This window comes from Cupressus sempervirens, chromosome 11 (assembly GCF_028749045.1).
Source record: "Cupressus sempervirens isolate cs-2001-9-10 chromosome 11, ASM2874904v1, whole genome shotgun sequence".
NCBI classification, from domain to species: domain Eukaryota; kingdom Viridiplantae; phylum Streptophyta; class Pinopsida; order Cupressales; family Cupressaceae; genus Cupressus; species Cupressus sempervirens.
Window position 1 is genome coordinate 295,183,526 of NC_143128.1, and position 27,703 is coordinate 295,211,228.

The 27,703-nt window shown below is 34.2% G+C and overlaps 1 protein-coding gene across 1 annotated transcript in view; it reads left to right on the plus strand.

The window, feature by feature from the left end:
• LOC149529285 (uncharacterized) overlaps positions 1–19,008 on the plus strand; it is a 51,025-nt gene extending 32,017 nt beyond the window's left edge. Inside the window, exons 3-4 of the mRNA XM_089809503.1 lie at positions 5,548–5,989; positions 18,388–19,008. Of these exons, the coding sequence (XP_089665629.1) occupies positions 5,548–5,989; positions 18,388–18,463 (518 nt within the window). The 3' untranslated portion in view covers positions 18,464–19,008. The remainder of the gene's footprint in view (positions 1–5,547; positions 5,990–18,387) is intronic.
• The last annotated feature ends 8,695 nt before the right edge of the window (positions 19,009–27,703 follow it).

Genomic DNA, 27,703 nt, shown 5'->3' on the forward strand with positions numbered 1-27,703 from the left:
CGGGTCTAATTGTGCTCACCATTGAAGGTATAAGGATTTGTTAGATATTTTAAATTTGATTGTCAATTTGTAGAGCGTAGGTTCAACTACCAAAGCTCTAATACCATGTAAAGTTTCTACAAATTCTGAACAACCAAATCTGATATGAAGTCTTTGTACTTTGCTAAAGATGGTTTTTATCAACACCAACTGGTATATGCAATATCCTTTGATTGACATATAATTCTGCTAGTAAGTTGAATGAGGCAGAGAATGCTAAAGGAACAGACTACTTGTACTTGTGTGTCCTTTATCCACATTCCTATCTCATACATGTAAGGCACCCAAGTGACATGTCCTAAGAAAGGACATGACTCTTCCTAAGTTGGCCCTACACAAACCAAAGAATATGTTGCCCAGATCGGCATCTCATGAATAAAAAATTTAATTAGTAAATATACTAACAATAACTATGCCATTTAGAACATTAATAAATGCTCCAAGAAGGACGCCGATTAGGTAAATACTATAAGGTATTTAATAGGTTAAATCCTTTACTAAGGATATCAATGCTTTGCTAGATCCATATGATCTGTAGTCCAGATCAGTTATGTTATAAGAGTTATTTAGGATTAATAGGAATCGTTCTAGCTACCTTCAAGTGCCTCCAAATCTTTGTCCTAGTGTTTTGGGGACTCACTCTTTCATCTCTTGTTTCTTACACCAACTGGGCAACAATTTTGGAATAGATGTGTAATCTCCTAGCCCAATTCCTTGTCTTAATCCTTTGCGAGAAATATTCTTGAAGTCTTTCAAAGTACTTTTTCTTTCTCCAAACAATGAATGGTGCAACATTTGCATTATAACCAGCTTGCTTGTGGGCATAAGAGGCATCAACGGGAGATGGCACTAGCTTATGAGGCCGCAACAAGGGAAGAGGATATGTTTATTGGGCCTGCATATGCTGCCTCCACCTTTGCTCCTAGCCTTTCTTCTGCCTCTATTGCAATCGTGCTAGCTTTCTGCCTTGCAACCTCCCGTGTCTTGCTTCTCCTGTGTTGAAGTGACCATAGGGCCCTTTACCAAGTTAGTCCAAGTCTTCATCTCCCCCTTGCAGGAGTTGTTGCTAATCACTACCGTGCCTGACATCTCACCTTTCCCTGCATTGGTGAACATACTGCACACCCAGGTGGTATCCAACGTAGTCCAGGCTCATCTTAGGGCCGCCGTACCGGCTTTCCTAATATTCTAAGAGCTAGTACAGTGGATTGAGGGTCTTCATCTCCATCCTTCAAAAGAAATTTGAGGATCTTGTCCCAAATTTCTGCCACCGTAAGTTTGCTTTGGCGGATCTACTTTTTGTCTCGTTCCTCGCAATATAGCAATCTTAGCCTCCCTCTCCATATGATCAAGAGGACAAGGACTTGTTGTGGCCAAACTGTGAGAGGTCTCCCTCTCCATATGATTAAGAGGACAAGGACTTGATGTGAACAAACTGTGAGAGTAAGTCCCATTTTTACATCATTAGATTAGAGCCTAGTTGCCTATGTTCCCTAGTGTCTAATAAAAAGTTCCTTCTTGGAGGGCCCTTTTACTCTGTTGGTACTTGGAAACGGGAAATACTCTACTGTGGACTTTCCTTTTTGTTGTTGTCTTATTCTTCTATTTGTCGTATCTTTGATTTTCGATGTTTGGAGAGATACCCCTTCAATGTTGACCCAAACTTTTGTTTTTGTTTGGCTTCATGTGCTATTCTTCAGATCTAGGCCATGGTTAGTAGTGATGAGATATCCCTTGAGAGCATGTTGCTCTTCTAGATTCTAATGCCAACCCAACATATTACCTTGTTTTTGTACAAATGTTGTGGAGATCATGTTTAACTCGACATTCCATGGGAAGTTGGCAACACCTAGCATTTTGACATGCCACAATGTCTTTTCTATCCTTAGAATGTTCCATGCTCCCCTTTGAGCAGCATGGCCTATTTTGGTTTGGGGGGGGGGGGGTTTGTTATACCTATGTCTGATTTTTCTTTTTTTTTATTTGACAATCACAGTGTCTCTGCATCACAGGTTTTTCTTCCAAAATTCAAAATATTTGTTCTTGGTGTCCACCTTTGTGGGGGCCAATCCACTATCTCCTTTGCTTGTTGTGGAGGCTAATCCGTTATCTCATCAAATCACCCCCTATCGTATGCCTATCTAGCTTTTGCTAGCTATGTTGATGCAATCTAAGTCGCTCTATTACATGCCTATTTAGCTTTAACTACACATGTTGGTGCTTGTTTAAGCCATTGTATCACATTCCTATCTAGCTTTTTTACGTACGTCGTCGTACCATCTAAAGCCTCCCTATCACATGTTTTTCTAACTTTTGCTATGTATGTCATTTGCCCTATTAAAATAGCCCTATCATATGGCAATCTAACATAACACAACTTGCCACCCATATTAACGTACCATCAATAGTCTTGTGTCTATAAGTTGTCTCCCTTGCCTAGCACACTTGCCTGCCACTTGTGTGCTAGATGTAGTTTGGTGAAAATTCAAGGCTTCCTAGCTAGAGGCAACCCCATGTAACCAAATCCCTGTATGTAAGTCAAAGTTCTCTTATTTTAGCTCACATCTCTCTCTCTCTCTCAATCTCACTCATATGATATGCTTGCTAAAGTAGTGGAAACATATAAGAAATTTGCACTTTATGTAATTTGCCATTTCACGATGTCCCTACCGTAGCCTAACACACAAAAATCCACGTCATCCATCCTTGCCTATTTAACTTTCCTTGCAATTACCTATTTGGAATCATGGCCATCTGGCTTAGGATGGCTTAGGATGTGTGTGCATTGTGGAGAAAGCTGCATGGCACACACTCGGCCCACGAATCTGCAGACATATAGTGTGATGTTGAGGTGTTACACACTATCAATGTGCATGGTAATGATTGATTGCTTCACCCTCTGATGCATAGATTCACCTCCTAACTGTTATATCTCCATTTTTGAGCTCCAGTTGCCTCTCTAGGCACTTCTTCACGATTTGGGCACTCCTCTTGATCTTTCCACAAACTTTTCACTTCATCTTCAAGCTAGTTATCACACTTTGGTGCCTTTCATCGCATTGGACACATATTGGCTCCCTGATCTCCTTCACTCAGCTTCTATTTCATTGAAGGAGTCTCCTTACTTGGCTTTGCTTGTTTTCTTAGTGGCATATCAATTTTATCAATCTATTTATATTATTACTATTGTGTCTATCATTTCCGTATGGTTATCAATCACGATTATGTGTCTCTTTGGCTGTTGTGGAGGTGGAAAAACCAAAGCAGGGAGCTGACTGAGGCAAGTCTATGACCAACCACCCAATATTTTTCTTCCATCTTCATGTCTGTAGTATCTAGAGTATACGGGAACTCAGTTATCAACTTCATCGATTTGAGATTATTGTGGTAAGATTATTATTTCCTTGTGTTTCCATAGAATAAGCATATCCTTTTTTATTCTGTTATTATACTCAGATTTCCTTTAGTTAGCTTACATGCATTCTGTTTGTTTTAGTTAATGTTTTTAGAATTCTGTTACTGTCTCTGTTCCCTTTCATATGGGATGAACACTTGCCGCACATTTGTCCCAAATCTGCATTGTCAACCTTGACTTGTGCCAGTGTTTGAGGTAGTGAACATGTAGTGTTCAAGGCTCTTTCTTCATAATTAGCTCTTTCCATTTTAGTAGTCAAAATATTATTTTTAGTAGTTGAAATATTTTTATCTGTCAATCTATTTAAGTCATTTACATTTTTCCATTTAGCATTCTAATTAGTTAGTCTATTTGCATTTAATATCTGAGTTCATCAAATTATCTTTATTACACTTAGCATCTTGATCCCCTGCTCACCAGAGGGCTGGTAGAAGTAAGGTGGTGCCAGGAAGGGTTCATCCTTTGAGACTTTAACCACTGTCGAGGTCACTGTACTTTTTCTGTTTCCACAGAGGGATAATGAATTAATCATTTTCCAATTCGTGTGAAATGCAATTATTAACTTTTTGTTTAATTACTATAATGTATCTTTCACGTTCATGGGAAAATGGAAATTAGTTGTTCAGTTAAAAAATTCATAAAAACATTTTCTTTGCAGAGAATTTTCTTTTATTTTCTATTTTTCAGAAGTTAATAGGATGGTGATCTTTCAGTTTGGCAAATATATGTCGAATCATGATATTGCTTTAGTTACAAAGTTTGGCAAGACCTCTAGATCTATGAGTTGGGTGAATTTTATGTTGAGACCAAGACTGCAGAAAGCCAGAACCCAACATTGTTAAAAGGTTTTTGCCAAAGTCGTGTGCTAGAGGTGAAGGATGTGGTTAATGATCTGTTAATTCCATTTAGAGCTGGCTTGCCCTCGAGTTGTAAGATTGCCTCTCTCTAGTTGCTTGGAAAATTTAATGTCCTACACTATGGCATAAAATTTGCCAAATGTATATCCAGTCATGATAGTCTTTTATTTATCAAGATTGGTAAGTTATCTAGATTTATAAATAGGGTGAATTTTATGTTTAGACCAAAACTGCAGAAAGCTAGGACAAAAAACCTTGTTAAACAATTTTGCCAAAGTTGTAGGCTAGAGGATCTACATCATATTTAATGAATTTAGAATGGAAGCTTTCACAATTTGATGCTTTTCTATTACATACTTCGGAGTAGCCCTCTTAATTGCACACAGAGTAAACAGTAGATGACGGTGGGGTGGGGACCACAAACAAAAATAGTATCAATGTGCACCAGAAACAAATAGAATCTGGTGTTTTCCTTTAGAAGAACTATAGAAAACTCCGTGGAGCAATCATGAAGCTCTCCTCTGTGCCTTGATCATGATTTGCTACTAGAATAGCACCTTAAGGTTATAAATGAATTCCAAATGTGTCTAAGATTGAGTCTAAATAAATTATGTTGACCCTTTGAAATAAAAAACACATTGATTCTGTTTTTCTACTATATCAATTATTAAATTCCCTATCAGTTTCAGATGCACCATTTATATAACCTAAATCGCATATATTATTCAATATTGGTTTTTAAATAATGGTCTTCCTATGCTCTATAAGAATCTGGTTCAACCACCTTTGGACTGGAGCATCTAACAATACCACCTTTGGACTGGAGCATCTAACAATACTCTTCTCCTTATACTGAAATAGTAAATCAACTAAATCGGAAATTAAACAAATGTTTTAGTCTATATAGGAGAGCTGGCTTTCCTGTCTCATAAGATTTATGCATCTACTGTTTCATTTCTTTAGTTTATTCTGTTGTCAGATAACGTCAAATATTCCTTCAGTTTTTTTTTTTTTTTTGATTTTTCTTTATAGATTTTGCAAAGGAACTTTTAGGTAACACTAAGAAGAAAAGTAGAGTTGCAATATGGTTGTCAATGGCAACAGGTGTTGGCGAGCTAATTCTATTAGTTTATAATAAACCTCATGATTACCAGGACTGTTGGCTATTAGTTTTGAGCATTTTTCTGTGTATGTGTTCTTCTTGTAGACACTGCAACTAATATTGAACCATTTCAGGTGTTCTCTTAGAGGAATTTGTCAAGGAGAGTTTGAAGAATACCCTTTTCTCAGGAGACATAGTTGATACTCCAATGGTTCAATCAGAGAAGGATAAGGAAAGAATTCCATTAGAAAAAGATAGAGAATGCAATCACATTAAACCAATTGTTAAAGTGGAATTGGAGGAGATGACAGCAATGGATGCGGTTCCAATGATTCCAGCAGAGAAGGATGAGGAAAGGATTCCATTAGAAAAAGCTAGAAAATGCAATCACATTAAACCAATTGTTAAAGTAGAATTGGAGGAGATGACAGCAACAGATGCTACTCCAGTGACTCCTTCAGAGAAGGGCGAGGGATGTATTCCATTAGAAAAAGCTAGAGAATTCAATCAGATTAAGCCAATTGTTAAAGTAGAATTGGAGGGGATGACAGCAACAGATGTGACAAAGCGAAAAAGGTACGTGCTTTGCAATATAGTGGTATTGTTAGAGTGATGTTTGTAAGGTTCATAATGAGAAGTGAAGGATGTTAGTAAATATCATGTATTTCATATTCCATATGAGTGATGAAAATAGTAATGTCCATCAGTCAGTAATCATAGTCGTCTGAAGCTTGAACATATTTTAATTGAGTTTTAATTGTTGCATTTTCTTTATGATTTTGAATTATTTTCATTTGTTCTAGTGGGATTTTTGGACTTTTTTTTCAAGTGGTGGAATGAACCTAGTTTTGATATTTGTTGGATTTGAAAAGTAGGCTAAATAAAACTGCGTCAGTTGGCCTGCATAAGATTACAAGTATTTTTGATATATGTTGTTGCAATGCTTATGTAATCAATGGATACTAACATGTTTATTTCTTAATTAGAGCTGAGGAATTTATCCTAAACATGCCTTGGAATTGATTTATTCCACATTTTATTAAGACAAACTTAGCATTTCACATTAGAAATGTTAATGTGGGTAAAATGCTGTACTTTACATAGCAGAATACTAAAATACACTTGTCGGTTGTCATATGGTGATGGTTACACCATGTATATAGGGTTTGGGTATGGCAGTACAACTATTTTAAATTCCTTGGGTATGGCAATGGTTTTGTTGGTGTGAAGAGGGCTGCTCCATAGCCAGTTTCCCTCTTTGTAGCCTGAACAAGGCACATTTTCTAACTAGATTTTGGGTCCACACTTTTCACTCATGTTCACATGTAAGTTCAGTTAGGACACTAGAAAGCTGTCTAGAATGTTTTAGCTGTCATATATCTTATCTTTAGTTGTCTCATTCCATTGATTAAGATGCTTGTCAAGATCTTGATCAGTCCTATCTCTCAACCTTGCCTATAGAAGTAAGGCATCATATGTACATTGATCATTCAATCGAATTCATTGCACCTATAATCAAGCATTACTTTTCTCTCGTTTCTCTCTTGTGGAAGGCATTATTATTTGGTTTTGTAGGTGATATTGGAAGATTGAGTCCATTGGTGAGTCTAACATGGTATGCAATCTTCTGATTTGCCAGCCCCTTTTCAAATTTAGAAGTTAATTAGGCTTGAGATTTTGCTCAGAAATGCTTAGGTACAATTTGGATCTTACCATTGGGTCAAAAAGGGCCAAACTTTATGGACTGATAGTAAACTTGATATTCTTTGGGGAAAGTTGGATATAGTGATTTTTTTATTTCCTTGCCTTGTCACACGACTTGCATCATTACTGACTTGCACTGGTGTTAGAAAATCTCTTTGCGCTATTTTACACATCTAGTAATATTTTTACAAAAATTCTTTTGAAAATTTAAAAAGTATCTATTTATGTATAAATCAAATAAAAAAAGTGTTTACGGATTTGTCATTCTACACTTTAGATAGGGGTGTTGGCAGCATGGGTGCCACTCTCCACAGCTTAAAAGGCTCTTAATACATACAGACAAGCACTATGCGCTTTGGTGCAATGATCAACAAAGTCATATGGGAGATCACTCCCTCCTCTAAGGGGGCTTATTGTACCCCCTTCCCTCATGCCCTAAATAGGGTTTTTTTCCCAGATTTTCATAACACTCAATCTCTCAAATCAAGACATCACAGGAACGCTGGGTTAATGAATTTCAAAGTTGCAGATGTTTTTTAGAAGTATAAAAACAAACTCAACAAACCTACCTGGGAAAGAAATTTTTTTTCTAAAACCAGTTGAGATCCTCTTGAAATCCCCACTCAAGTCTGCCTTCAATAGCTTGCGATCACCTAACAATGCCTCAGAGCCCTTTTTCTCTCCACTACTCAAACCTCCAAATGTTGAAACACAAACTGGTAAGCAAAAACCAACATTTTTGGCCTTAATGCAGCTGGGAAAACGTGGGCAAGTTGTTTGCAAGTAATCGCCGGCTCAAAACTTGACGATTTGTAGAAACTCGTCGATTATGCCAACTATGGTTCTGAGTCTTTGGATATTGATAGTCTGAATGAGGCTTAGTTTCACAGCCTGTTGTATTTTAATGTTTGAGATTTTTGGATATATATTTGAGACTTTTGGATACATGATTAAGATTTTTCGATATTGATATGGTTTTTGGATGTTGATGTTAAATATCAGAGTTAATTACAAGTAGAATGGACCTTGTTTATATTGATCTCAAATCCTTATAGCTATCAGAAGATATATGAATTTTTATTAATCGAAGTACAAAAGAAATATGGACTATCGATATAATGCAATAACCAATATAAATACTGCACGGACAATATAAAATTATTTGAACTGAAAAAGGTGAACCCACGGTGACTGACGGCAATGATATTATATGCTGAAGAGAATCTGCAACTTCCACGCTGAAGAATGAAGCAGGAAATATGTGTTCGTTTGTGTTTGTTGCAGATCCTTACAGTGGTATGTATTTATGTGTGTGTGTGTGTGTAAGGATGGGGAGTCAGTTGTTGATTTTCATGGATCGCTGCAAATGTACTAACATTGACATTGTTATAGGTGTGTTCCAAATGCAGATTTGAATCTCATATAAATATGAGAGGAGACATGTCTCTATGGTTTAATCATCATTTATTTAATAATAATTTATAAAGAAAGATTATATATATATATATATATATATATATATTTTTTTTAAAGGGGTAAACGCTTTGACCTGGAGCTATGAACCAGTGAGGCCACAAACGGGCGACCTCATCCCCATGAGATTTGAACCTTGATGGCAAGGATAACAACGCAACAACTTAACCATCACAACATGCCACTATTGGCAATATATATATATATATATATATATATATATATATATATATATATATATATATATATATATATATTATATACAATAATATATATTATTTAATATGGATAAGTATATATAGGAAATGATGATTTACCAATAACAATAATATATCTTAAATCGAATCAATCCGATAGAATCTACAACTTTAACACTCCCTCTTAGCTAGGGAGGATTTGTAGAACACATTATGCTCTCAAGTATATGAAGAGATATCATCTCAGTATGATATTCTTGGAATGACATAGTTAAGGATATCAACATAAATCCATCAACTTAGATGTTATCTTTCAACATAATCCAAAGTATGATTCAACAAGAAATATCAATCATATGATATTCATCATACGTATATTCTTTTGGTATGTGCATTGGCATCAAATCCTTGACGCCTACCAAAATAATGTTATACCTTAGAAGGATATGAGTTATCTGATTTCTGGCACTTTGGGACAATGACTTAACAAGAAATCACAATGTCATGTTCTCTATCATGACAAGTATCATGATCTCCAACACTCCGGGACAACAACTTAATGAAGTCTGATTATGATACGTTCGTTATCATGACTTCCAACACTCTTGAACAACAACTTAATGAAGTCTGTCATGATAACATGTCTAATATTTATAAGATCATCACCTTACAATGGTCACCTTCTGTTTATGTATGTTAATGAAAGATCATCACCTTTCATTACATATCATATGCGAAATAGTAACCACCATGAACCAAGTCAGAGGGTGGTACAAGGGCTTTCATCAATTCTCTCTCAGAGAGAATAATGCATTACAAGGAATTCCACTTTGAACTTTTTCCTTATAGAGAAGAGATCACGCTTCAAATTTCTCCCTCTGAACAACAATCTTGGGAAGTCAAATCCTCTAGTTACTCCCTTAGAGCTCTCTTTGCCAAAGGATGCTTGTCGAAGTCCCTTTGAATCTGATATCGATCTTCCAGACTTTTTGGTGATTAGTCATTACTTCCTCATTACATACACAAGAGTAGGCCCATCAAAATCATGCAGTCACACACATGTATTTCTAGACTCCCTCTGAGTATCAATCTTCTAAGCTCCTGTGTTGCCTTTGAAGAAGTGTCATACTCCCTCTTAATGTAGAAGGATACACATAATCTCAATCATCAAAGATATTTGCTTCAAGAACCTCACTTTATCTAGCCTAACCAAAACTTCTTTGAAGTTACTATCATAAGTTGCCTAATGTACCATTCTTCTTTTCTTGTAAGATGAACTTTAGATACAAATGAAAAAATCAAGGAAACTAACTCATATAGTACATATAAAAATGGAAATGATTGAGAGACTATAATGATTAGATAAATGCAATACTTAAGAATAATAAATACTAATCTGTACATCAACATCTTGATATTAATTTCTCCAATGAAGATCCATGTGCATCAAATTAGAAAATGCCTTCAACGGGAATGAAATATTGGTTAAGGTAAGTTATTCAACTCCCCACCCCCTATTCAACCCCCCACCCCCCCCCACAATGTAAAATTCCCACAAGCTTCACTTTTGCAGAGTTTTCAGGTTTTTTAGGGATCCATCATGAAAAGAGGTTAATGTTTTCTTCATAAATCTTTATCCCTTATAGTGAAACATGGGACAAAGATTCACAAGTGTATGACTATGGCATTCTCTTTATTGGTCCCTCTTTTATGTCCTCCTATAGATTCTAAGGCTCAGCAAGATGTCATGACGACACTGTTGAACATCTCTTTTAGCGACACCAATAAGGCTCTCATAATGTTTGTGTTGGGCATTACATTACTTCATACTGATGCTTCTTCCTCCAATTTCCATTGCATTTGAGATGTGTGTAGACAAAGTGTGAGTAGGTGTCTTTTACTTTTTCAACACAGAGTACAGTACTGGTGTCACCATTTTCATACGAAATTAAGGTAGTTGCGATTATTAACTCTACACCTGTCATTATATTCAACAAAAAAATCTTTATTTGCTTCTTGTTAGTTTCCGATGACACCAAATCCAACTCTCAGTTTGATCAAGGCTCATCAAAATCAGACTTTCATTGACTTACACCAATTTCGTGTGGTTACTTTCTTGTGAGCTAATCTTATTGCAAATTCATTCATAATGTGACAATCTATTGTTGTGATGATTTTTTTCAAGGTCCGAATGAACTCTCAACTTCTCATGCTTTAGAGAGTATCTTTGAGCATCAAATTGATTCACGTCTTTAGAGAATATTACTCATTCAACAAATTCTTACTTTCGAAGAATCAGAACACATGTTCCTTCAAAATTATTGTTATGAATGAATATAAGTCCTCATCTTGACTTCACCATTTCCAATAAGGCTCCTAGACTTTAGGCTAATATAGAAATGCCAATATAGATTTCTTCTAATGTCAAGCAAAAATTATTGATCCTATCTCTCTTATTGCTAATACTTGTATGTGCCGCCTTTGTACAACAAATTCTCTTTTTCATTTTTCTTGTTTATCTCTTTCTCATATACTATCTTCTTTCCACATAATATATTGGAAATTTTAGAAGTCGTTACTCCGAAGAAAATTATATTTCATGCCAAGAACTCCAATGGTGTGCACTTCTCCCCATCCAATGATGAAGAAGTTGAGGACTTGGTTAGAGGAGTCAACTAAGCTGGTCACACGAAGCAATGAATGTTGAAAACTAGTGAGGTGAAACTTCACTCTCGAACCAGCCAAGGCAGACAAACTATTTTTCTCTTCTTATATCAAATCACGTCAAAGCTTATGTTATTGAGACATTTAATTATTTGATTCTTGCAAGGTGAATGCAGGTGTTTGGTTGATATGTCATCTGGATATAGATGAAGTCTCTTGTCCTCTGATCTGCCAAAGAGGAATGAAGCTTTCTTTATATCTCCATGTCCTGTCTGACTTGCTTGCTGGTGTATGAAGCGTGAGCCTTCTGTCATGATGTGATGGAAGAGTGAGAATCTTTCCATGAATCTCCAAATCAAGGACCAAAGATGGTGCAGAGGAAGTCCATTTTGTCGAGCATGTCATGAACCCTTATTTAGCTCCAGTATGCTTTCAGTGTGTCACTGAATTAGATGGAGGTCTCCCAATTTTATTATGATAATAAAATACCCCCTTCGACTAATAATCTCCAATGATAAGTGGTTTGGAGAACATTAATTTAATTTATCTTTGTCTCATTATTTGTTGCAATCCCCTTATTTGCTATTTCTTTTGATATTACTATTACTCTATTCGATCACCATACTGTCACAAGTAATTCTTGATGTCTCTTAACACCTTATAACCATGTGCCCATCATCAACACTGTTTACAATAATTCAACATTCATTCGAGGAATCACCAATATTGGATATCAATGCCTCAGAGGAATCACATCGCCACTTGCAAACTTCATGACTAATGTTAAGGCTGTATTCCTCTTCAATAGTTACACCCCTGACATGGTCGCAGCAATCATAACTAATCTGCATAGTATCTCTTAATGGCTTATAAAAAAGGTTGGAGCTTTATAAAAAAATATTTCAATATTTACATCTGCATGACATATGTAAAACTTTAGCCAAACTCGTGCTAACTCCCATATTGCCAATAATAATCAAATTGACGCTAAATTTGGAAGCTTTGGCTGCAATCAAATATTTCTCACTAAAATTTATGTGATGCTAAACAATCTCTGAATTCTAGACCGAATTTTCAGAATAAAGATTTGCTTCAATATCTCCTCTTGAAATGTAACAGAAATATTTTTCGACAATATAGTTTCTCTTTATGCAATCTACTCCGTAATATATTTGTGATTTTTTTTTGTTCTTTCTTACATTTGCAGTTGGCTCTAATACCATGTTGATTTTCATGGATCGCTGCAAATGTACTAACATTGACATTGTTGTGTGTTCCAAATGCAGATTTGAATCTCATATAAATATGAGAGGAATGGTTTAATCATCATTTAATTAATAATATTATCTTAACAGAAATTATATATATATATTATATACTATTATATATATTATATACAATAATATTTATTATTTAACATGGATAAGTCTATATAGGGAATGATGATTTACCAATAACAATAATATATCTCAGATCGAATCAGTCCGACAGAAGCTACAACCTTAACAACATTCCCGATGGGAAGTGACTCCACTGTGGAGTCATGTCCCATCCGGTATGTGGCTCCCGGTGGGTATGATCAACAACCAAACAAAACTCAAAACTTCCTGTCGACCAATATACAAGCAATCGGTCAGTACAAGCAAGTAGACAGTCAAAGCTTAGTTTATTCAATTGGTCTTCATAACATATTATTATTATTGTGTAATATTTTATGTATTGTTTTAATTGATTATCTATATATAAATTACATTCTAATATATTATACAATAATAATAATACTACAATCTATTACACACACACATATATTAATTACATTCTAGTATATTATACAGTAATAATAATATTACAATCTTTTACACAAATATATATTTATATTTTCAATGATATTTCTATCCTGATTGAACTAAAACATCAACAGTTCAAACTGCTGTTATAATGCTATATCAAATTTTTAATGTTTTTATATTAATGCTTTCATGATATGTTTCAATATTGATATTGTTATTATATATACATGCATTTGTGCATACATATATATACTGCCAACCTCTACCATTCCCTAAAAATGGCCCTCTTGTGAACATCCTGGAAACGCATCTCCTGCCATCCCCTTGTCCCCAAGGGATTTTCTCCTAATATCTATGCTTAAGAAGACCCCAATGACCTCATTAAGTTCAGTGAGGAAGCATTACTATTGATTGTCACAATCAAAATTTCCCATGAATTAGGTAAGAACATAAAATCAAGATGCATATATACTCTCTTCTTTCTTGATTCCTATCGATGCTATTTGAATTAGAATCAAATTGAATATGTCAAGAATGATTGTTCATTAAATCTCTCTTTCATTATCAAGGAATGCAACTTTCTTTTGAATTGATACATGATTCCTATTTTTATCCACAATGAAAATGCAAAAGTCCCTTATTTTCACACATTGATTAACATGTAATTGTCTGTAGTGATACAAAGGAGGAAAAGAAATGACAAATCACTGTTAAAATGATCATTGAAGTAATCACAAATAGTAAAATTTTTTCCTAAAAATTTTAGGCACAAAAATGGAGATTAATCACATAAGTCGTAAAGGGTATAGAAAGGAAGTTGTTAGTAAGTGGTCAAGGCAGTGATTAAGATTAATGATGGCAACAAATTTAAACTTGGACTCATCTCATGATCTCACCACCCTTTACATCAAATTCTAAAGAGGATGAGTTACAATAAAATAAATCTGTGTTTCTTGAAAAGGCAAACTCCCATCATATCCTTAAGGATAGTTGGAGATAAAACAGAATGTTGCAAAATGTAACATCGTACAGATTGGAGCAGAGAGTAAATTTAAAATAGAAGTATACATGAGAGATGGAATGAATAGATTTATACTCAAAAGGAGGCTTATAACCAGAGTTTAAAAAGACCTATGAGTAGACTAAAGGGTGAAATGCATGACCAGACTTAAGGAAGATTTATGAGCAGACCTATGAGAGTGTATGAGTAGATATATAAGAAGAATTATGAGCAGATATGAGACAGGTTCCAATGCAGAATTGGGAAGAGTTTTTTGAGCAAATTAGAGATGAGTATATGCAAATTTGTGAAGGAGAATATATATGAATAAAGAGGCAGCTTTTGAAGTAATTAGATATGACCATGCATTGAAGTTGGAACATAATATTGTTTTGGAGGTTAGTACTTGCTAAAGGAGAGATTGGTGTCTCGCGCTAAGTTCGTGCTTATCTGTGAGGGTTGGTGCCACTATATTGAGGGGATTGGTGTCTCCTGTGGGTTAGTGCTTGCATTTAAAATAAAAAGAATCTATATGAGCAATATTTTGCTGCAGTTTTCTCCCAGTTCTATATATATTCATATTGTCATTTCCCTCTCCATTCCCAAGTGTAGACTCTTGGTTCCTCCATCACATCACTCTGAGACTACATTGAACTGTGGTTTTTCTTCACTTCCCACAACTGTGGATTTTTATCACTTTCCACATAATACACTCGGACAAATGCTTCGTCCAACTATTGCTGGTTAGTGACTCTTCTCCTTTCAATATGAGGAAGGAGTTCTTCAAGGTACTTCACTAGCATCTGCCCTTCTTCCAAGTCCGTGCTTGCTAATATGGTTTGTCTTTTGAGCTCTGTGGTGCAGTCCCACACACTTATCATTTTTTTCAAGAAATAACAATTAATCTTTTGGTCACTTTATGGTTTATGTGAGAGAAATTCTTTTGAACTAGTTCACAATTAGTCACATGATTTTACAATTGTACAAGAGCATGATCTATCATCTTGAGGCATGCAGAGTTAATTCTTTCTGCCCCATTAATTTGCAATCCCTAAAATAAATTTGTAATTATTTTAATCACGAATTCATCATTTCTGCATTCATTTCTCCAAGGTAAGCTGATTTTTTCTATGGAATTTGATCGACTCTTCTAAGAACTGGTCAATTGACATAACTTCCTACTCTTATGCCAAATTTTATGGGTAGAGAACTTACCAAATTAGTAAATTATCTGTCGAGGTTTGCCCATGCACCATCTTTATTTTCTGTCTTTGCATTTTGCTCTTGTTGTTGGCACAAATTTTGTTCAGTTTCCACAATTCCTTTCATGTAGTTGTCCAATGGAGTTACCTGTGCATTCATCTCCTCCATTTTGGCTTATTGTATACTTGTGACTGTCATATAGACTTTGTGCATAAGCCTCACAAGATGAAAATTGCTCAGATACCAAATTTATTTATGAGCTCTTACTTCGGAATCTATAAGCCATCACTTTAACATACTATGCTTCTTAAATTACAAATGATAGTTGTTAATAATTTAGAGAGACTGAATTATGGATCAATTAGAAAATAAACATTTTGCTCATAAGAATAGACACCAGATTTTATTTCGGACTCTCCAAAGAGAAAAGGTAATCTGAATTGTACTAGAAAATACCTACTACTATCAGTAGTTATAATAATCTACCAAGGATGGTAGCATGCTTGGATGCAAGCTGCTTCTCAGTTCTTTATAGGCTTTACTACTGTCTTAGCCTTAAAAAAAAGAAAACTATGCAAAGCTGGAGCTTCCCATTCTCGCTCATAACAATATTCTTTAAGTTAATTCGTCCCATGGCTTCTTACAATGTTCAATGAGATTAATGTTGATAACTTGTAGTCAGTATTACAGCAGAAGAAATATCATATAGAATCCAACGAAACAAATATATCTACATGATTACAAATGGGGGAGGGGGAGGAGTCGGGGGGTGGGGGAGGCTGCGTTTGAATAAGTTGTGAACAAATATTTTTAAATCCAAACTTATAAATGTGATTACCAACAATTAAAACATTGATGCACAACAAGAAGAAACCATACACCATAACACAATGATTCGTTGACTAGATAAACCTTTGATCAAAGGAAAAGCCTTGGTGGGGATGACACCCACAAGATAATGTACTAATTAATATGTTCCTTGTGAAAGGCTGTGACTCGTTAGGAGTCAAATACTGTTAATTTAGTATATGAGTCCTTGTTAGAGGACAAATCCCTGTTAGGAGGCTTTGAACCCTTGTTTGAAGGTTCTAACCCTAGTAAAGGATGAAAAGAACAAGTAGACCCATTGTCTAAGTGCTTCAACAAAAGTGAAAGATAATACTTTATGGGTTAACATGTCCAATGAACATGAACTGATTGATCTGCAACTTGCCAAAAAAAAAGTTCCTTTGAAGTCCACTCAATTATCCAACATTATCAGTTGTCTGCTCTGATAATCCAACATTTAAGGCTCGCATCATATGCATACCATACATCACATGCATATATTCCGTATCTTCCAATCAAGAAAAACAACTATCCTTTATAGTTTATACCCTTTACAAATAGTTAATTAGGTCGGCTTGTTAGAGCTTCACCAGTATACAATTAATTGCATAGGATCATGCTACGCCTTCATAAGCATCAATACAACCATTGCATTAAGTTTCCCACATGTTACAATGATAGTATTACATTTTCCAATGATTTAATCACATGCTAGAATAACACAGTTGGCTGCCAGTAAAATATATCACATGTTACACACTAGCGACCTTTCTAGAATAATCAAAATGGTTCTCACTTCCGTACATACATGCACGGACAAGTCTTCTACCATCTTCCATGCTCGCCAACAATAATTCCTGTTTGCCAATAAGATATAGCAAAAATGCCTGCAACTGTCTCTGTCACGATTTCCTGTATATTGGTCTGCAAGGAGTCTTTATTAAACAATTTGTAACTTGACCAGAACATTTTATAAAGTATACTGAACACAGACATGATGTCTATACTCATTCTACTACACACATGTAAGCTCACATATCTAACTTTGTCAACCACTATCCTCCCTGAACTGATGAATAGCCTGCGATATACAGAGTCTGAGTCTGTCATGAACATAAGAACATATGTTGTCACCAATGACAAAACCTGTCATCAATACAACATCTTTGCAACTCATCCAAGTACCAACAATATCCTCAATCTTTTGCCCCTATGTGTCATCAATCCAAAACAATCACAGGATAAACTGCTTCAACAGATTAATGAACTGCAATGTTTATTCTATGTTATTGTATACTGCCCTGAAGGCATCTACACCCATATTGGTGCGGCTCTAGTACTGGAATTGGTCCGGGAATCTTTCAGGTCATTCCATTATCATGTGGCAAGTCTGGTTGTCTCAAGGAGGACCAGGCAAAGCTGATTGTGAAACAATTGTTAAAAGAGTATTTAAAGTATTTATACCCAAATATAAAACAATGAAAATCGAAATCACAAAAACACTTTGAAACGCATAAAGCACATAGATAAATAATTTGATATTTTGCATTTACCAATTAACCTTGATGTTTTCCTTATTTTATGCATATAATATTGATATTATGGTTAATCTTGTTAATTTTGTTTACATTTAAACGTTTGTCAATCTTGTTAGTTTTTGCTTATTTTGTTTTGTACAACCTAAATCAGACAGAACCCCATGTCCCAAAAAAACCGTGGATTCCAAATCCTTACTTTTACCTCATCAACATAGGTAATATCTGCCCAAATGCTATGTGATATCATAGATGCTTGTTAAATTTGTTTCAGTTTGATCTTTTTGTAAATTTGTTATTTTTTGTCTATATTAATTGTACAAACCCTAACCACATTCAATCCTATGTCCCAAAAAGTAATAGGTTCTATATCCTTACTCTTACCTCATCAAACATAGAGAATATTTGAGCAAGTGCTACTTTCATGTCATAGATGCATAAATTTGGATACTTTTTGGAAATGATTTAATACAAATGGTTTTGCATTGATTTAGTGGCATGCAGTTAACTTTATATTTCTGAACCTGGCATTGCTAGTTGACTAATGATTTTTCACCATGACAAATGATGTTTCATACAGAAATTCATGTGAAGAAGAAGATGTCCACCTCAAGAAACAAAAGAAAAAGCGGAAATATATTGCTCCTTGGATTTGAAAGCACATATTTCTCCTCTCCCGATGATAATTGATGAAGTTTTGTCAGCATTCCTTCGGTGCTTATGTCTTGTTTTTTCAAAAATTTCACTAGTGGGAAAAATAATTATAGCAGAATACTGAGAATTTTTTGTAAAATGCAAACTGTTAACCCTGTCTGCTATTACCCACGGCTAAATACATAAAACAAATTGGAGTTATGCACAACTATGAATTTGAACGTTTAACAAAGTGATGGATAAAGATAGGCTGCATCTCTAAGGCTTTGGTTTGATAACAGATATCTTGGTAATTACACCATGGCTCATTTGTAGCCTTTCTTAATGCCATCACATCAGAACATTTTTGAAGGGATCGATGATTCTATTATGCGATCCCCAGGTTATATCTATGCAAGTGATGTTAGAAAATTTTTGGTAGATATTTGAAGAATTTGCATGATAATGTATTATTGGGAAGATTTATCTTTCTATACTGAAACCAAAATAACTATTGTAAAGAGCAATGCAAACTTTGATTAATTTAATTCTACACATAGCTCACGAACCCTAGTTTCAAAATTTGGCTTGGTTGACCATGTATATAACCTAGCATTACAATGTGATATTTATCTACTTCCATTAGCCTGTAGATGTCTAGGGAATGAGTAGAATTATCTGTGTTGAAGGTCCAGAAAGGATATAAATGTTTTGGGATGGATTAGGATATGGAGGCTCCAAATTTGAAACACTCACAGAAAGATCATTATTATTTTTACTTTGTAATATCGGGAAAGACTTTGAGCTAAGATTGTTTTCTCTAGTTCCGTTATTGTTTTTGTTTTTCAAATGCAAACTTGAAACCGTCAACGAGTTTAACATCAAAGGTAATCATATGATTACAAAGAAAATCCTATCGCCCATTTATGGCATTCTTGCTGAAAAATGCATGAAACCATGGGAGCAATCTATTATCTCTAACATGAAAACCTTGTTGTTTTCCTCTAGTTATGTATACCGTGTGGTATATGAATTGGATTATGGAATAAATGGCTTGTAGTGTGCATAATAATCTTAGTTCCCTACCAGCTTCAAGGTTCTCTCTCTTGTAAGCAACCCTAAGTAGGGGCCAATGTGTTGCCATAGCACATCTCGGCTCACAAAATTTCAATATTCAGCAACCTGCCACCATTTATCATTGTAGGTGTGTTTTGTTATTGCTGTTTTCCACAACTTCATTGTCTACACTATAGCCACAACATAACTTTCATAATATTTATTTGAAAAATATAGAAATATCATTATATTTTCATACACTTAAAAAATAACTACAAAATAAATAAATGAAAACAATACGGAATTTTCGGTAAGATCGACTCTTTGAACAACCCCAAAATATTAAACATAGTGATACAAATGTTTCCCATTTTGTTAAGCTACATTTGACATATATTTATATGTATTTTAAAGAATGGATCAGCATTGACTATTGTCATTTGAAAGATGATAGATTGCCATTGTAGGTGGTCAAAGAAGCAAGATGGTAGAAATAATAGTCTTTATCATAAAGATAAAAATAAGTTGGACCAATATTATCTACAACTAGTAAAGTTGAAAAAGTTAAAATATAGAATTCAGGTATAGATAGAAACCTTTTTTTGGGTGTTATTTGAAGTATTATATGACACAATGAGAGCTTTGTAGTAAAAGGTAAAAGTAAATTGGTTTGTGAATTGAAGAAATCTTTGTATAGCACCAAGAGAGGTTCTAGTTTGTACCAAAAATTTGATACAAATATGTTGAGTTTTGGATTTGAGTGTTCTAAATTAGATCATTTTGTTTACTATAAATTTGATGGGTGATCATTTCATTTACATTGCAATATATGTTGATGATATGCTATTCATTGGTAAAGGGAAATGCATGATTTAAGATTTGTTGCTAAATTTGCATTGAAAGATTTTGGTGTAGCTACTTAACACATTCTTAAGACAAACATTATTAGAGATAGAGTGAATATAAAGCTATGGCTAGATGAGAGTATGTGAACTCAGGGGATTGTAGACTATTATGTACTCCTTTTACAATTGGAACAAAGTTGTTTGACATCTCCATCAAAGGAGGAAGACATGAGTAAAGTACTTTACAAGGGTGCAATTAGAAGTTTGCCACAAAAAAATATTAAATCACATTCAAATTATTCCTAATCCTCAAAGAAGCATTTAAAATCAGATTTGCATAAAATATTATAAAATAAAATAAAATAAAATCATGCAACCTTAATAGTTGTGCTCCATTGTTTTTCTTTCCTCCAAATTTAATGTTGCTTTTTATGACAAGTGCATTAATACATATTTGAACATACTAGTATAAAAATAATTGTGTAATGAGGATACTTGAATTGTGGTTAACTAAATGAAGAAGAAATTAAATTAAATAGGAAACCAATTTGAAACTTGAAGTCACAAGATGAAATGACAAAAATCATATAATAAAATCTAATTGTGAATTTTTGTCTAAAACACAAAAGACACTTGAATACATTAAAATCTAAATGCAAAATAAAATGAGAGATCAAAATGATATTTTGAATTCTAACATTGTCAAATATGAAATGATAGACAAAAAAGAGAAAAATAAATTAAATTTATTTATTTGTAAGGGGACATAGGGATATTAATTAATTGATTAATCCTCTAGAGACAACATTAAGACACAATTTCTACTTTATTTTTTTGAATCATTTTTGTTATGAGAAAAGAATCTCCTTCCCTTACTACTTGGCAAATTCTCTCCTAACTAGGCTTAAAGCCCATAAGCATAAGGATTCTAGACCTATCATACATGAAGGTCTCGTCTTGCTTATCATTGAGTTTTGTCGAGACAATAACCCCGTTCACTCTGTTTCTACCAGCAAACCGGAAAGGAAAGTGGAAGTCACGACCAATAGCAAGGAAAATGTTGGTGACTCTTCATTGAAAAAAAAAGTAGCAACAAGTAGGCTTTGGCGATGGAAACAGACTCTGATTAGAGCTTCGAAGATTTGGAGGTTGTCGATGCTCCCTTGGATGATGACATGGCCCAGATTGTGAGTGACGGTTGTTCTTCTGAGAACAAGGATTTCACTTTCACCCTGGATGATATATCGACCCATGGTTCTCTGCTTTCTTCCCCTAGTACTGTCAGCAAGCGAGGTAAGCACTCTTCCAATAAGGGTAAAGTTATGGATAATGTCCCTTCCTCGAAGCATAAAAGAATAAAAAGAAACAATTCCAGTCTTGAGAATAAGGATGTTATCAAAAAAGAGGATAGTGGAAAGATGGTGAATAAGGAGGTCTTGCATGAAAACAAAATTTGGAAGGAGACCAATACTAATGACAAAGATGGGTTAATCAACTTGATTAAGCAGACACTGGACTTGGAGTGTGTTGAGATCTCCCTTGATAATACTAACCTTTCCCTTGATCTAGTGATTGCTACTGATTCTCTAGCCAAATGTGGTCATGGTGGTACTGATCCTAATACAGATAATGAGCCAAAGACCAAAACCCAGGACTTTAAGGAAAAGCCTCAACATATTGATGATTTTGAGGATGCCCAGGATTTAAAGGACGATGACAAAGTTCTAGAATATCTAAATAAAGCCAAAGCCAAAGCTAACATTGGGTTGGAGATGGATAATTGGATGTACAATGAAATTTAAATACTTCACTTATATGTTTCTTCCTTGTAGGAAAAGTCCCTTTTTTTACAAGTGAAGCTGGACGAGGAATGTAAGAAGCAGAGGGAGATGGAATCTCTGGTTCGGAACATCCTAACCAAACTCCAGGAGTATGAAGCTTCCCTTAAAAAAATGATTAAGGACAGTGAGATGGGTATGTAAGATGTTACTTCGTCCATCCTGGTTGTTGTTGCCTCTATTGGGAAAGTTTCTTTGAATGAAGCCAATTCGACCAGCCATGCTCCGTTGCTAGTTGGTGGTCTGAGCAGATGAACCAGACAGAGCACTAAGAAAGCTAACCTCTAGCTTCTTGTGAAGAATATTCACGATTCTGTCAAAGAGGTTGATGTCTTAGGCACTTATATTACTGGTGCTATAAAATACCTAATCTAAGTTTTTTATCTAGGTTTTTTCTAGACTTTTGGTTCCTGCTGTTTTGTTAACTTATGTTGGTTCCTGGTCCCTATAAAACCAGCTTGACCTGGTTGCTGGTCCTTGTATAACCAACCTTTGAATTTTACTTTGATATTTTGGGGGGTTGGTCCCTGTAAAACCAACTCTTGACCTTGGTTCTTTTTTGTTTGGGGTTTTGGGTCCCCTTCAAACATGCTTTTAACTAATCAAAACATCAAGACATGATTAAATGATTGTTAAATTATATAATTAGATATATAAAAAATGTGAGTCAATGACAATAATAATGCGAGAAAATGTCAGATAGATCACAATAATTTTAAATAAATGAAAATAACGTAAAATGACAAGAAATGAAAATAAATGGACAAAATTAGCGAATGACATAGAAGACAACTAAAAAAGGAGTTAGTGGGCTTCAAACATTTTTAGGTGTCTTCATCTTGCCCTTTTTTGAGACAACTTGATTATGAACATTGTTTTAAAAATAAAAATAAAAAAAATACCGAATTACAAGATTGACTCAAACACAAAAAACCCACGAGGGTGTCTGCTCAAAACATTAGGCAAAAGATATAAAAAGAACAAGCCAATTTTGTTGAAAATAAAGTCAAGAACACGTTTGTAAACCAAAATGATGTCTGTGTTGATAGATAAACTTTGTGATACTTAGACAATTTTCTAAGTCTTCAAGGAAAAACTTTGTCTTCATGATATGCTAACTTAATATAGATGACATGTTTCCATAAATGACAACCTTAATGCATTTCCATACTTACCTCTTAGCCATATTGCCAATATGCATATCTTGATGACATTATGATATTTCAGTAAAACTAAAGAAGAGCACCTTGAGCACATCAGAAAAGTATTACAGAGACTGAAGGAAGAAAAGCTATTGATTAACTTGAAGAATTTTTCTTTTATAAAGGAGGAGATTGTGTATCTTGGCTTTGTAATTTTAGATGATGGTTTGAAGATGGCTCCTGAAAAGGTAAAAGTTATTCTTGACTGGCCTATACCTGAGATCATTGGAGAAGTTAGATCATTACATGGATTGGAAAGTCTATAGGAAGTTCATCAATTTTTTTTAGTTCAATATGTAATGCTATGACATAAACCACGATAGGTGACAAAAATGATATCAAGTGGATGCATGGAGCACATAAGGGTTTTGAAACATTGAAACAAAGGGTAGCAAAATTGCCTATACTTTCTTTTCCTGATTTCAGTAAGGCTTTTCAAGTTGATTATGATGCTAGTAGAAGTATCATTGGAGTTGTTTTGAGTCAAGAAGGAAGACTTCTAGCTTTTTATACTGAGAAGTTGAATGATGCTAAGAAGAGATATTTATTTTAAGATAAGGAATTCTATACTATTGTTCAAACTTTGAAGAAATTGAGATATTATTTGATGCCTGAAGATTTTTTGTTGTACATTGGCCATAAAGATTTGCAGTATTTGGGATGTTAAAATAACTTGAATCAAACACACATGAAATGCGATGAATATTTGCATAAGTTTTCCTTTGTATTGAAATATAAAAGTGAACAGTCAAATAAGTTTGTTGATTCTTTGAGAAGAAGGAATTTACTGATAGAAATAAGAATTGAGGTACTTGGTTTTGACAATTTGAAGTATTTTCACATAATTGATCTTGATTTTGCAGAACCTTGGAAAGCTTGTAAGAATCAATTGATGAGTGAGTAGAATAAGTGGACTAATTATTTCATTCAAGAAGATCAAAGGAACTCAACTATACATACTAAGGGGATCTATGAGGGATAATATCATGGAGGAGAAAGATAGTGGAGGACTTGTTGGACACTTTGGAATTGATAAAATAGTGAAGTGCCTCAAATTCATAAGGATGAATAGAAGATGGTTAGATGTTGCAAAATTTGTCATACAAAAAAGGGAACTAGTTAGAATTTGGGATTGTATTCACCATTGCATGTACTTAATAAACCTTGTGAAGATATCAATGTGGGCTTTGTTCTTGGTTTGCCTAGAACTCAGAGAGATAATGATTCTATTCTGGTAGTAGACATATTTTAAAAAATGGCTCATTTCATACTTTGTAAAAGACATATGATGTTGTACATGTAGCCGAATTATTCTTTAAAGAGATGGTAATATTGCATGGATTTCCTATGACTATAGTTTCAGAAAGAGATACCATGTTTACTGGTAACTTTTGGAGGAAAATGGATACATAATTGAAGATTAGTTCTACATTTCATTCGTAAATCGATAAAAAATTGATTTTGTGAATAGAAGTTCGGGTAATTTACTGAGATGTTTGGTTGGGAATAAGCCTACTAATTGGGATTTGATCTTAGCTCAAGAAGAATTTGCATATCAAAATTCTGTGAATAGAAGTACCAAGAAGCCACCTTTTAAGATTGTCAATGGATTGAATTCTAAGGGAACTAATGAATAAAGAGATTTGACCACTAAAATGAAGAGAAGTACCGCAATAGAGTAATTTGCAGATTTTATGAAGACTTTACATGAAGAAATAAGGAAGAATCTAGAGGATAGTAACCTGGAATATAAACAAAGAGCGAATAAAGGGACGAGACATAAATATTTCAAGGTTGGAGATAAAGTGATGGTTCATTTGAAGAAAATGTTTCTAGTTGGTACCTATATTAATCTCAAGAGGAAGAAGTTTGGTCCTTGTAAAATTATAAGAAAGTTTGATAGTGGAGATGTCTTTGAAGTTGAATTATTTGAAGATATGGACATTTCACCCATATTCAATATTGTAGACATAATTTTGTATTTTGAAATAGACGAGGAATTAAATATAACTTGAATTATCCCAAGAAGAAGATTGACAACATTGAGAAGGTTTTAGATAGTAGAGTAAGAAAGAGTACTAGAATAAAAGGTTATATGGAATGCCTTGTTCAATGGAAAGATAAACCGAATGAAGAAAGTTCATGGATAACAGAAGATGAGTTGGATCTTTATGATTTTGGTCAGAACATCAGTATTTCCTAATGTGAATATTAGTTCTTTACTTATCCTAGGTGTCTGATGCAAGAAAGTCTTGGGTAATTAAGAAATTTTGCATCACCCAAAAGATTTCTTGTTTTCTGTACAAGTATTTTGTTCATGAAGTAGTCGTTGTTGTCTTGAGTTTTTTTTTTTGTGCACGATTAGCATCTTGTTTAGGACCTATTTATAATTGTCTCCCTAAGAGTGCAAAATTTGATGTTTTATTTTCTTCAAGTTATTTACTATACTTTTTGGTCTCTATTTCCCTACAATTTCATCTAGTAAGGCATGTTATTTCTTTTGGTGAGGTTTCCCATGATGATGTAGCATCTTGTGTAGTTGGGAGCTAAACTCCTTGATTGTGTTTGGACCTATCCTCAAGAGCACATGAACAATTGATGTCCATTACTCGGGTTATGGCTTACACCTCCAAGGTAAAACCTTTACTATAATTAAATGCCTAACTAGTTGACTTGTGGTCTAGTTGGCTATATAAGAAGCTTGGATTAGATGTAGGAAAGAGGAATGAAGTAGGTAGTAATTAAGGAGTAAGATACAAATTGCGAGCTTGAACTCTAATGTTGTAATTTCTTTACATGTGGTCGTAACCTAGAAGGCCTCACAACTAGGCATGTTGGTTGTTCTTTATCATCTGTAGTCAATCAATAAATCTATGAATTTTGTTGTCTTTTGCTACAATTATGTATTTTGTTCTTTGTGTACTCTTGGAAGATTTATTAGGTGATTGGAATTCCATCCTCTTATCTACTTCTCCTATGTCAACAATAGACACACCAACCATAAAAAGATAACCATGCACAATAACATTAGATATGTTAACTAGGGAAACCCCGGTGGGGATGATAACTAAAAAATGATGTACTAATATAAAAGTTTCTTGTTAGAGGATAGACCCTGTTACGAGTCAATGAAATACAATTATCACATGAGTCCTTATCAGGAGACTTTGAATCCCTGTTAGGAGATTCCAATTCTATTAGGAGTTATGCTAACCTTGTTAGGATTTGAAAGGAAGACCACTAATCCCACTATCCAAATAGCCTTTGTAGTATTCCTTTTGAATAATACAATGTGTAACAACAAATATCCAACCAACAAGTTGTCTTGCCAAATATAGTACCTTTTAAGCTCACCATGCCTCGAGTGCACCAAAATATACTATGATCTTTACAACTTTTCATACCAAGCTCACACAATATATATTACAAAGATATTACTATATACCATACATTACATATGATCTCACTAACAATTACAACCAAGGAAAAAATATTTCCTTTATACCAAGTCCTAAAAAAATTCATTGTGTCAGCCTTGAGGCTTTCCCAATGTACAATAATAATATAGAACCATCTTAAGAAATTACAATACACATTACATTATAATTTTACTCTTTATTCAAGATTATACAAACTATCAGCTCACAGTCTTCATAAATTTTCACTCGATGATCTTCAAATTATGCCCTTTGAGCTAAAGAATCTATAACATATCTTCAACCTCTTTCTTAGACTGCACAAGCCAATTCCATCTTTGTGAGAAGATAGAATCAAAACAACATTACCCACTTTCTAGAAATGTTGTCTAGAAGATGCCCTTAGTAAAATCTATGCAATTTTATACAATATTCATATTTCTCTACACACTTTTACTTTTATCATTTAGACATACTATAGAACATAACCTCAACTTAGCATGAGCTCATCTTCAATCCTTGAACTACACCAAATGCTTCTTACTCTATAACCCTGTCAATCTTTACATAATAACCTGTTTGTTGATATAAATAATAAACAATGTCATGAATGCAACACATAGGATTTGAATCATGTCTCCAATAATGCTAATATACTCCCCCACAGGGCTATCATTAGCATTCATGATAACATAGATACTAGTCAGTAAATGAAGAGGATGAAAGGTGATATAAATAAGAATAGTATTGACTGAGCATGACAAGTGTTAACCGAGCATATCTAGTGTTAACTGAGTTCACTATCAACTTTAGGAATATTATTTTCATAATTGTTTATCGCAAAATAAGCAATCTTACCCATTAGTCCATCAATGGAAACATTCTCAAAAGTTTTAATTCATGAAT